The sequence below is a fragment of the Camelus bactrianus genome, chromosome 3 (genome assembly GCF_048773025.1).
Source record: "Camelus bactrianus isolate YW-2024 breed Bactrian camel chromosome 3, ASM4877302v1, whole genome shotgun sequence".
NCBI classification, from domain to species: domain Eukaryota; kingdom Metazoa; phylum Chordata; class Mammalia; order Artiodactyla; family Camelidae; genus Camelus; species Camelus bactrianus.
This window is the reverse complement of record NC_133541.1, coordinates 86,852,533-86,865,846: the sequence shown is the minus strand read 5'-3', so window position 1 is coordinate 86,865,846 and position 13,314 is coordinate 86,852,533. Positions and strand designations below refer to the sequence as shown.

Below are 13,314 nucleotides of genomic sequence, written 5' to 3'. Positions count from 1 at the left end.
CAGAGGTGATGAGAATCTTTACATTATGCTTAAAAACTATTATTCTTACTTTAATTATCTACTCTGGCAATAAAATTTGTTTCGTGGTATTTCAGGGATCATAGAGATTCAAGGTTACAGCATGAGAAGGAATTTAGAGACCAAAAAGTTTGAAAAGGATGACTGGCAAAAACGGTGGTGGTGGGAAATAAATGATGGCTGTTGACCATCGGGTTCAAGGTCATGTGAAAAGGAACACGTGAACTGGGTGCTCTCATTCTTCCCTGCAACAGACCATCTCTGAGATTCCAGTGGAGCATGAAAACTCAGGTGTCCTCAACTACAAAAAGAGAACAAGAGGACCACTACCGCCAGGAGGCTCCATGCTTGAGTGGATACGTAGACACCACGTGTGGCGGGGTTAAGGATGCCACTAAGGACTCTTCCACCCTGAGTGTTCTACACTTTCACATGTATTAGATGAATCCAACAAATGGAACAGCTCATCCTCCAGGGCTCTGTTGGCATGGCCCATTCTGTCTTATGAAGAAGAAATAAAGCAAGAGACTCACAGACCAGGAGAGAATGTGGAGTTTGTCTACTTGGTAGTTCTTTATCCTGACTGTATATTATACTCATAGAGGAGATTTTTAAAAATACCAGAATCTCTTGGTAGTGCCTGGAAATCGGCACTTTAAGTTCCCCAAGTGCTTCTAATATAAAATCAGAGATGAGAACCACTGATCTAGTCCTACCCTCTCTTATTACAAAAAAAAAAAAGCTGAAGCTCAAGCAGGTCTAATAACGCGTCACACATTCAGTTAATGTCACAGCTAAGCTGGAAGCTTTAGCTTTCTTTCTGATGTGCAGGGCATTTTTTTTTTTTTTGACCATACTCCTATTCTATGTCTGCTCAATTGCTGTGGTGCAAAAATAAAAAGGACATTTTACAGCTAGTACAGACATTTGTGTGTGTGTGTATGTGTGTGTATACACATATATAAACATACGTTATACAGGCATCTATGTGTGCACACATATACATATTTATGTACATGTCTATATTTTATATATAAATATTTATGAATAATTTCAACTTCTGTGGCAAAAGTAAATCAATATGAAATGTGTGCACACATTTTAGACTTTCAAAAAACCTTTGACTGTACACAGACTGTTAGTTTTAAAATATATATTGAAAAATAAGGAGAAATGTTTTATGTTTTGGCTCTTTCTTAATAGAAGACAAAAACAGCAGCATTGTCACAGACGAGGGTAGAACCCACCTTACTTAGCCTGTTTATACTAATCTGGAAGAGACAAAGCACAGGGAAACCCACGAGTTTTCAGGCAACACTAAGCTCTTGCAGGCTAGGAAGGCCAGACTAGCAGGAAGGAAGACAGGGTGGGGAGACCGTGGAATGAAGATGTCATCAACATGCAGGAGGGCAGGAAAACCCCCAGAAAGGAAAGCTTTCTGCTAGAAAGAGGAACATGATGCCTCCGGGGAAGTCACACAAATAACACTCTAAGTAGAGATTGTAAGTGCTGACTTCTTACTTAAGCCCCTGGAAAGTAACTGAATAAATTAATTCTCAAAGATTATTAAGGTCACAGAACCTTTCTATTAAACAAAAGAATATGCGGGCCAATGGAATTTTTCTAAGTTTAATAATCAATGTCAAAATAGTAATAAAGAAAAATGTCTACCAGTTTGTATAACAATCTGGGATAACGGGATCTGAGTTAATGATAATAGCATTTAAGCCGTAAGTATGGGGATAGCTGGAATAAAATGATTCTCTGTCTTATTATTTTCTCCTATGGGACACCTCTAAACAAATATAACACATTTTGGGGACAGTAGCAATGCTTGCTCTTTCTACTTTTGGCATGATCCTTTATTGTACTTGGGAATTAATTTAATTCTACTGAATGAAATGAGCTAGGAACAGCCTTAATAATTTAACATAATTTTCACAAAAGCAACCATATTTGACCCCAAAGCTGCCCTGCAGAGCCCTCGCACACTTCCACAGGACCGGAGAGGTCAAGCTACAAAGCATACTTTTTTCAGCAGGACTTAAAGGACACAGAGGATCACTCTTCCTAAAAACCAGTCTGATTGGCCCAACAATCCAAAGTATTAACAAAACACAGGGAATTCACAGAAAGAGAATAGAAAATGAATCAGAAAACACTATCATATCCCAACCGAAGATAGGACAAACTGCAAGAGGCCAGAAGTGACTAATGTAAAGACCGAAAGGATGAAGAGGTTTCTATCTGAAGACGTACTGAGCAAGTAAAATTGTTTCAGTCTATAAGACAGAGATTAAGGGGAAGAGGGCAAACTCTCAAAGCCCTAAAGGATTTATAGTCAAGGAGGATAATCAACTCATCAAATTTTACAAAACTATAACACTGAGAGTGAAATGCAGGATCCATAAAACAAAGTCCTACTTTACTCCCTCATCCATTCACTCAGTCCACAAGCGCTTACTGAGTATCTATGACGTGCCTGACACTGCTGGGGCTGTGGACACAGGGGAGCGAGAGTTACAGCTCCTACTCTCAGGTCACTTAATCTTTAGTGAGAGAGACAGATACCACACAAATGCTCTTACAGGTAAATACTGACTCAGTTTCATCAGATCTAAAATTCCATTCATTTCAAGTCACACCATCAATTGTAAGTCTCCCTGCATTGTGAGACATTTGCCAGGTCCAGAAAGATTAAAATGTGAAAAATATGTGAATTTGAGAACTGACAATATTCAGTTGCTCCAAGTGTAATAAGTGCTATGATAGAAAAGAAACGGGGCCAAGAAAATGTCTGTCAGAGATGGCTAAACCTGGGTGGGAGAGATGGCTTCCCTGTGGTACTGACCCTGAGTGTGAGTCCTGAAGATGCGCTGGCATCAGATGGGGGCAAAGGAGGGAAAAGGCGATATGAGAGGAGATGGACTGTTGGCAGCTGTGCCACCGAGTCTGTATGGCGCACGAGGTGAGAAGCAGCTCAGGACACGGAATGGAAATAGGTGAAGGGAGGCAGGTTAATACAACAGAGGATGGTGGGGTCTGTAGCAGACTAAATAGAGCCAGGCTAGTCTGAAGATGTTTGAATTCTCATTTTGCAAAACAGTATGTGAGCCATACAAATATTTCTGGAGACTACGTAGCCCACTGGCTATCATATTAAAGAGGTGGGGACTGAGATGTAAAAGAGTATGAAAAAGTGTGTGTGTGTGGTGTGTGTGTGTGTGTGTGTGTGTGTGTGTGTGTATAAATGAATTATTATGCTGTACACCAGAAACTAACACAACATTATAAATCAACTATACTTCAATTAAAAAAAAAGAGTAATGCCAAACCAAAAAAGGGTTTTAAGCTAGGGTATGAGGTCATCAGATTGATACTTTAAATGCACCATCACTCTATATCATTAAATGAAAAAGTGAGGTGCAGAACAAAGTATATAGTATTACTATCTACATAAAAGGGGAAGGGCAGAGTGAGAGCCCAAGAAAGAGTGGGAGAATATGCTCGAATTCAAGAATGGGCAAAAAATACGCCCAGAAAGACACCAAAGAATCTGTCAATGGATTGCCTCTTGGAAGGACAATTACATGTCCACAGTACTTTCTGGATTTTGATCTATGGGACCAAACTCTCTCTTAACAAAACATGTGAGTAAACTGAGACAATAAAATCAGCAAATCAGTGAAACTCCACTTCTGCTGCTGTGATACCAAAAGAGGGAAAATGTGACCTGCAGGAGGCTACCGCAGGGGTCCAGGCGGAAGCTGATGGGGAGGCTGATCAGGAGGTGGCAGCAGCAATGAAAAGAAATGTATTTAAGAATACACAAGCAACAGGGCTTTCTAAATGCCTGGACAGAAGGGTGAGGAAGAGCGAGGTTTCAAGGTTTCTAGAAAGAGCAACTGGATGAATGAGAGTGAGAGGTACTGCACTGGGGGAGAGGCAGCTTGGGCGACAGAGTAGAATGGTTTTGGTTTTGAGATGCCTGTGAGACATGCAAGTGCAGATGGAAATCAGACAGGTGGATGGGAGTCTGGGGCTCCAGTGAGAGAGGTCTGGATTGCCAGTATAAATCTGGGAGCACCTGTCTTAAGTCAGGTCCTTGGGAAACAGAATCTGAAATGGAGATTTGCAGTTTTGTGTGCAGGAAGTTTACTGGGGAGTGAAATGAGTGAGGACTTTGGCAAGGGCGATCAATAGCTCTGGAGGGCCTTCAGAGCTGTTCTGCTTTGGGGTAAGGGAAGCAGTCCTTCCTACCCACCCACACTGACCAGTCATTGGACACAGGCTACGTGGGGAGGGAACATGACTGGGGGTAAAGCAGCTCTCGGAGGCTGAAGGCAATTCAGCTGTCAGCTGTCCCCAGAAGTAGGGGAACAGGGGCCTCAATCCTAAAGCAAGGTTGGGATCTAGGCAGTACACCACACCATCCCACAGCACCCAAGAGGTCAAATCTCTCATGACGGTGGGTTCCTATGTCCTCTGCCACTTCCTTCTGGGAAGGTATTTTCAGTGGCTGCTGCCTTCTGTTAGGAGTCCTGTGCAGACACGAAGGCATCTCCCTGGGGTGACTTCTCTGTTTCTTCTAGGATCTTACAGGTTTCTCCAGTTCTGGGGCAATTTTTATACTAGCTTCTTGACCCAGGGTTTCCACAACTGGCAGGTAATGCAAAATCCAACCCCACACCTTCCCACAGTTGGGGCTGGTTTTTGGAGTGTGACATGGTGTTTTTACCAATAGCCCCAGATGGACAATTCCTTGGCCTATGGGCTTGAGGGTAGCACTTTTCTATGTCCCATTTAGGGACAAAACAGTAACTTCTGGTTCCTGAGTTTATGTGAGGAGTCCAACGCCAGCTGCCCACTGAGCATGAGGGGCCAGGAACCTGACTTCTCTTGACTGCATTACTACTCAGCCAAACACCTGCCCAGCTCAGGCTCCCTGCAGTAGCCATCTCACGGCCCTGCATTAGGTTCTGTACTGTAGTTGCTTGCTTATGTGCCTCCTCCCACACTGAGGTGCTGGAGGACGGGGTCTGAGTGTCTGTACCCCATCACAGCGCTCCCACAGGGCCCTGCAGAGATGTCCTCATTGTCCTCAACGTTCACTGACAGAAGGCTTGAGTGAGGCCTGGTTTCCCACTGTTGGTGGGACGGTGGGGGGTGGGGTGGGGAGGGCACTCTGTAGAAGTGCTCCTTTTTATTTCCTGCTCTTTAAAATCAAAAGAAAAAGGAGGGCCTCTTAGAGGGAGAGTTGACTCTGGTGCAGCAACTCCTGCATTGCTGTCCAGTTTCACATTCTGCTACCTCAGCTTCCCATGCCAAGACCGAAAAAGCAGCAGGAAGACTTGTTTAACATTTATTCCCAGGTTTTTTTTTTAATTTCCTCTGAAATGAGTATGAACACACTAGGGTCTTTACACTCTGCAGGAGCTGATCCCCTACTAGAAGCTTTGGGGAACCTCATTCCTCCTTGCGGATACAATCTGTCGACACAGGCGTTCCTTCAAGCCCTTCTGAAAGGCCCACAGTGGTTGGAGTGGCTCTCTCTTTGGAGCTCTATTACACTTAGAACTATGGGTTTTTTTTTTTTAACAGAAAATAACATAGGAATTGCTTCCAGAATCCAGATGCCTATGGGAAACGCTGCCTTCTCTTTCAGTGGCTTGTCCAGGCAGTGAGTGTGCCCCACTGCTCTCCGGCCCCTGAAGCCTGAACCCACCCCACACACTCCATAGGAAATGTGTACTTTCAATGTTGAAAGAACCATGGGCAGAAAATGATATTTTTATAAATGAAAGTGCTTAATAAGTATCATTCACTGAGTTAAATCACCACTGTCTTGGGCCATGTATCAATTCCATTAACAACAAAAAAACAGAAATCTGGCCAAAATATTTCTCCTTTCTAACAATGGCAATATAATTCTCAGTATTTGTCCAGCGAGCATGTATTCATTGTTTGCTCTGTGCATAACCCTGGTAAGGAGGCTCTGTGGAGGCATTTTGTCAAGCAAGTCTTTGATCTCAAGAAGCTTCTTTCTAAGATACTTAATTTATTTTTGTGGCTAGCTCAGTAGGATAAAAATTGTCTTAGAATTCCTAATCCCGTTGAGATGATTTAAACTACTAAGGGCTGGGGAAGGCTATCTGTTAAATTATCTGTCCATGCCCTTTCACACATTTGTGCTTTTAAATCACACAGAGAATTTTCTCAGTACAGAATAAGGAACCCTCATTATAAAGCATTCCCAGGTCTCTCCGTCTCTCCCATATGAATCATACAGGAGAATCTATCTTAGAGACAAAGTCATATATCACCCCCATGCTATCTGATGAAGCTTTCTGCTGGTTTCTTGGGTGGCCAATCACATGACAGATATATGACTTTGAGACAGGAACTGAAATAAAATTCCTGTAATACCCTTAGGGGGAAGGGGGATTGTCACTGTTGAGCACTTTAGTTAAAGAATTAATTCTCTTTAAACTTCCCTCCACCCTTACTTAGAGCTCTGAACTCAACCCAGAAGAGCTGCTCAGTTTACCTACTGAAGCCACAATACTTCAACCTGCTATGGCTTTGTGAATTTTCTCCCAAGGTTTTCAGGTGCTAAATGATATAACACATGCCCTGGTAGGGTTGATTCAATACTCTACTCAGCAGTCTCAGGAATGCTTCACACAGGTTGGCCTACAAGGGAAAGGAGGCTTGAAAAGTAAAGCATGTGATGTGGCCAGAAAGTACACTTTTTGATGACACTATCACACTGAACCTGAAGCTAGATGGTACACTGTTAGATACCACTGGCAGGTGGCTGTGAATGGCACAGAGAACCCCAAATCTTCCAGCCCAGTTCCTAAATCCCTTTCGTCAATGTAACCACATCACAAGGTGGAAGCAATATTGTAGATGTGTGACTTCCACCCTAGAGATCCAGGTCAAGGGTAAGAAAAGTGTTTCCTGAGGAGTCATTCCAGTTTCCATTTCTGACTCATCACTCAGTAAATGGTCATTCCATTCATCCAGTTCCTCAGACCAAAGCCTCGGAGTTCTCCTTGCCTCCTTTCTCTCTCACTCAGTACCCCAAGTGTCAGCAAATGATGTTGACTTTCCTTTCAAAATATATCCAGAATCCAACCACTTCTCACCACCTCCACCACTTCTGCACTGGTCCAAACCACCATCACCTCTCCCCTGAATTCCAGGAAGAGCCTCTAACTGGATTCCCTGCTCCATCCTCAACCTATCTAGTCTCCACTCAGTAGCCAGAGTAATCCTGTTACAACTTTAGTCACATCACTGCTCAAAACTCTGCAATAGCCCCGTTTATCCAGCCCACACAGAACAAAAGCCAGGGTCCGGATAAGATCCCTGCCCCCTCCCATATCTAAGTCTTCTCCCCACCTCACTCACTCTGACACACCTATGTCAATAGCTTTGGGATGCTCTCCCAGTAGGCCAGTCATATTTCCATCCTGGAAATAAAAGGAACTGAGTCTAGCTGCCTGCAACACTCTGCTCCCAAACAATACATGTCTTGTTCCTTTGCCTCCATAAGTCTTTATCCAAGGGCTACCTTCCTTGTAGAGCTCACCCTGATCACAGCAACTCCCAACTCCTGGCACTCCTTACCCCTTCTCTGCTTTATCTCTGTGACACTTATCATCACCTGACACACTATCTATTTAATCATTTATTTGTTGATAATCTGCCTCCCTCTACTAGAAGATATACCCCATGAGGGTAGGAATTCCTGTCTGCTTTGTTCACTGCTGTCTCTGTGGCACCCAGCAATGACACTGGCCCATAGTAAATGTGCAACAAATATCTGAGCATTTAATGAATGAATGAATGGAAGAAATTTCAGGCTGTGTGCTATATACGCTAGAACTCTAGATTCTGGTATGTTTATTCCCAGACATTCTGCAGCACACACACACCACAGTATGCTCAGAGTCTGTAATACGCTGTATTAAAGGAAGAAACAGAGAGCCTTTCTGGAATCTTTTGGGATCAGATTCCATCCTTAAGAAGGTGAAGTTATGCCAAGGTTCTAACGTACAGACAGGCCCCTGTCAACAGATCGGGAAGCTGATACTGGTGCTCTCCACACGTGGACCTAGATCTAGCTTCAGGGGAGCCGGGGCATGGAGCCATTCTGGGAAGACAGAGCATCCTGGCCTCCATGTCCATTTCTGCCTCTAACACCAACCACACACTCTTGTCCAACACTGAGATTTTCTCCTATGAAAACAGACACTCTCTCAAATAGGAGTATCACTGTGGAAAAGAAACTTTCCAATGGAAACTTGGGAAGTAAGAGGAATGTACTTATATGTCCAAAGATTCATTTTTTGATTTGAGATTGGTTTGGGGTTAGGGTAAAGTAGAAAAGGAAAGTTGAGAGTAATATGCTTTTTGAGGATTCTATTTTTTTTTTTTTGAGGATTCTATTTTTAACAAAGAAAATAAAGACAACATGGAAAAGAAATATCTGATCATCAGCATTTTGATTAATAGCATTATGAACATTCTTTTTTTTTTTTCGGAGTTTGTGTGAGTGAGAGAAAGTAAGTGAAGGAGGAAAAATTAAAATAACACTGTTTTTCAAAATGAAGTTTCTTAAATAGATCTGTTCCCTCTGCTTCGTTTTCTACTGCATAATCCCAATTACCTGTTCATAGATTAGTCAATTTGGTGACAAGAAAAAAATAGCATCATTGAAACCAGCATTTCTCACTGAAGCATGGCAGAACTACCTAATTCTGTGCCAAACACTGGAAATCACCTGATAACATTTTCCCAAGAATTGATAAAAACAAATATATAAAGTTTAGGTGAAAACTGCTGTAGAAGTTGGCACTTGCCCAGACATTAGATTATTTTTTAAAACATAATGATGGCCATGGTAATGATCTAAAATGAACCATGTGACTTTCTTTTAAGAAATTTAGAGAGAGATAAATTCCTCAGTCAGATGTCTACGGTTTTTACTACCCTTCTCATTCCCATGCCCACTTAGGAGGAAGCACAGCCAATCAGCCAGAGGGCTGTTATTCCTGATTAAACAGCACTGTTTTCTCATTATTTCATTTTTGCAAACAGTGTGACTACAGCAAGACTGTGCACCCCTTCAGAGCAGAACTCGTGCCTTATGCTGCTCTTGTAACCAGACACATAGTAGGTGCTCGGTAAGTAACAGTTGCCTTAACATTGCTGCCAGCGATGATTTAAAACTAAGACTGAGGTTTTGAAATTATCAACAGGCGAAGAAAAACTGGTCTGTACAAGTTAAGATTCCCTGTGAAAATGCAAAAGACATACAAGGAAGATGATGGAACAGACTTGTGCACGTTTCTGTTACATAGAATGGATCACATTTTCGGAGTTTCAAACAACACTCTTAAAAAGTTAGCTTTGAGATCGGTACTGTGAAATGTGAATTCAGAGCTAAAATAAATTCTTACAGTTTTCATCCTGGGCAATGCATTGTAAAGGGATCCCAAAGAAAGACGTATAGCTGTCATTGTACCACACCAGAAGCTCGGTACCCCTGGGAATATCTATACAGGCTCGGTAGAATATATTCGACCTATTCAAAACAAAAGAAAACCCAGCTTAGTAATCGGTAGGACTCATGTGCCCCATCCACATTTTTATTGCCCCCAAAAAGTTCTGCCCAGCTCCACCTAAACAATTTCTGTTTGTAATAAAATCTGCACCCACCTTATCGTTCTTGGCAACCAATTAGAGCCTGTAACCCAGTAAAATAAATAGCTTACAGTTTATTACCACAATGTCTCTCCACAGAACATCTTGGCTGAAGAGACAGATATGTGACCCAAGAGACAGCAGAAAGGAAGAGTTCGTTTAAAAAAAAAATCTCACACTAATGAGAAAATTCTCTCTTGGCAAATTGCAGACTCTGGTTCCTCAACGTCACATATAAATTAATATGATTGATTTTCTTATTTGAAAGAAAAGCAGTAGGTGTATTCTTACAACTTGGCATTGGGAGTTCTCAACTCTGTAATAAAATTAAGCAGCTTTGTGATGTAAGGATTGAAAGAAATAAAAAATTTCCCCCTTGCCTTTCTCCTGAAGTTTGATACAGAGAAGAGAGAAACACTCTCATGCGAAATGGATGGAAATTCAATAAATACAAGGGGAGCACTCTACTCTGGCTGAAAAATTACACTCTGAAATGATAGAGTGAAGGGACCAAAAAATAAACATTTTTTTTTTACAGTGGCTGTGGTATAGTAAAGAAAAATCTATTTCTAAAAAAAGATTAAAAAAGTAAGAGGAGTCTGCGACCAGTTTTCTCAATGAAGAATTGCTACAAATACTAACCTCCAGTTCAAGATAAAAGTGTTTAGGGTTGGTGGACCTTAAATTTAGTCTATCTGTAAGGAATTGGCTGGAGCAGGGCAATTTGTTCCTTGTATAACACTGCAGACATAAGGCGAATCCTTCACCACATTTTTCATGGCAGTGAGATATGCACTTGTCAACATATTTTGTCACCACAAAGTGGCTCTTGGCAATAGGATCATAAAGATCAATAAAAAAGTGCAGATTCTCAATATTTTACTTGCAGCTGCAAAAATTTCATTTATCTTGTTATTTTCCTTACTTGCTGCCATTCCGTCTCACGAGGGCACTGCTAGCTAAGCAGAATGTTTTTTCCCAACATTCTATGAATATCTGACAAAAACTCCAGCCAGTGGTCCAGACCTCACTACCCTTCCTCCCGCCGCATCTCCAAGAGCTGTGCATTTTATTAATTCTTTCCACTGCTACATAAAAAAATCAAAATGGGAGTCGAGCTATAAATCACTGGCCATCTCCTAACTTGAGAAAAATTGAGTCTACTTTGTACTTCACCCCTTGTAACATTTCATCTCTCGGTTTGGCTTCCCTTAATATAAACACAGCGCCCGGCAAATGAATGTGTTAAAACCAAATGACATACTTTGCCGCTGAAAGGGCAGAACTGTTTTCGAGCAATGGGTGGTCTTCTGAGGCTCGGAGGAGGCCAAAAGGGGGGAAAAAAAACGTGTAAGTGTACACCGTTCCTTACAAGCGGACAGAGCTTCCAAAACTCGCAGAAATCTCTGCATGTTAAAGCACATCAAAGGGATTTTTCCCTTTTCAGATAATATTTCCTTTGCTGACATGTATTTAGTATTGCGGTTGGATGACTCATAAAGATAGCTTCATGGCGTCCCAACGCAGTTGAAGTGGAACACATGCCAACAAACATTATTGTCAGCCTCAAAATAAAAACAAAACGTTCAGCGAAGGGTCAATCAATCAAGGGCGCTTTGAAGAAAATTCCATTTAGATATTACAAATCATAACAGAATGAATCTAAACCAGCTGACTTTTTGTGAAGAGGACGTTCATGTACAATAAAAAATTAGGCTGCCTCTTCGGGGTCCAACTTTTCTATTTTCTTACTCTTGGACGTGGTCACTGGTGACGGATGCCAGTTTTTAAATTGTGTTTTTGTAGCTCATTTTATAAAGATCTGAAGTAATCAAAAACAGACTGGCAGGGAGAACTCGATGTGTGAGCGCCATTATGAAAGGAAACCATAAACCCTGCTCGATTTTGACAGATAGGTAATGACTAACTCGTGCCCACCTTCCTGTAGGGGTTTCTCCTTTTCCCAGATTCCGAACTTGTCTCAAGAGTTCCCTGGGTGCTCCTTACAGAACCAGCCCAGCTACCTCTCGCTGAATGGACAACCTTTACTCCTTTTCTAGCTCCAAGTTTCATAAAAACTTCATGGCAGAGATGCAGCTGCACTGAAGGTGGGTGAAGCCAATATACAGACTGTAACCAGATACCCTGGTGTGCAAGGTCATTTAAACCCTTATGTAATGAAAGATAACAGCCTAGGAAACCACGGCAGTGAGTCACACGCTGCCTAAATATGTTCCTTTTGAATTGAAGGCCTTTGGAGAGCGAGCCAGATTTGTGCAGCCTTTGCACACATAGAAGGGGAATCAAGTTTTCCTTTTTTTAAGGCTTCATTTTTTAAAATTAAGGGAAAAAAGAAAGCGAAAATAAATAGTCATAGGCAGGACTCCAAGTCGCCGAGCAAGGGCGCTTCTGCTTTGATGTGTCTGTGGTGCCTGATAAAGCTAAACAGTTGCTTCTGACTCAAAAGGGAACACGGCTGTTTATAACTGAGCTCATATATTTACATGGCACATGTTTTCTGGGGATTTTGAGAAAAGAAGGCTTAGTGGTAGGGCTTTTTTCCTAGGAGATGGGTTTCTGCCCTCTTGTCTCCACTCCAGCCTTTAGCACAAAGTAGAAAGAAATGTTGACCAACAGGTGTGCTGGGCTTAGCATCTGGGAGTCCACCTTGCTTCTCTGTCCCTACCCCATCCGGGCCTCCCTCTCAGACTCCAGGCAGTGAGAGTGGCTCCACTTCATCTTTGTTACTCTTTGGGCTTTGCCCAAAGATCTCAGGAGACCAGGGGCTTCTCTATGCTCTGGAACCCCCTCAACCCCTGAAACAGGCTCTGAATCATCACAGGGCCAAAGCCAAATGCTTTGGCTCCTTTTGAGGGATCAAGAGAGGTTACTCTGTCTCAACCAAGGCTGTCGAACAGAATGGTTTTGGAAAAGCAGCCTTGGAAAGGTTGAGAGTTCTTGGTTTTTCATGCCTTTGTGCAAATGAAACTTTTTCCTCTGGGAAACAGCCTGACCAAAGGTGATTAAAGCAAAGGATCTGGGGCTGCACCTCTGAACTCCTATTTATGTGTGCACACATCTGCCGGGGGACTCACCCCAAGTCAGCGAGTTCGCTGGGCTCACTCTGGTCACTGCCAAAGGTCAGGTGATGATGTGGAAGTAACTGTATCCTGGGGACCAAGTACCTAGCATCTTTATCCCTGAATTCTCAAGCCATTATTGTTACAAGTACTAAGGAGAGATCACAAACCTAGCAGAAAAGTGTCTGCCAGTCCTCGCAGAGTTCTTCAGAACCCTGCAGGATTTTTTTTTTTTTTTTTTTACAAAACCAGCAGCAAGCCTAAATTTACATATGCAAGGCAAAGAGCTTCAGCTCCATAAGTGGTAAATCAAGGCATACTTTACCTGTACTGAACTACTGTTAGATTCTGTTCTCCGCAGTGCCTGGCACATCGGATATACCTCATCCAGCTCGACTTACTAGGTTCCCCACCATCAATAAAGTGCTGTAGTGTCCCATCTTGGTCATATATCTAGAGAAGAGGTCAGAAGGTCAAGTAGTTAGAACGAGTCACCAGCAAT

The 13,314-nt window shown here is 42.3% G+C and overlaps 1 protein-coding gene across 4 annotated transcripts in view; it reads right to left on the bottom strand.

Moving 5' to 3' along the window:
• PRDM6 (PR/SET domain 6) overlaps window positions 1-13,314 on the bottom strand; it is a 171,026-nt gene that overhangs the window by 93,976 nt on the left and 63,736 nt on the right. For all 4 annotated transcript variants that reach the window (XM_074360563.1, XM_074360560.1, XM_074360561.1 and 1 more), the window contains exons 4-5: window positions 13,138-13,265; window positions 9,489-9,613 (exon numbers count right to left, since the gene is read on the bottom strand). In XM_074360563.1, the coding sequence (XP_074216664.1) occupies window positions 9,489-9,613; window positions 13,138-13,265 (253 nt within the window). The remainder of the gene's footprint in view (window positions 1-9,488; window positions 9,614-13,137; window positions 13,266-13,314) is intronic.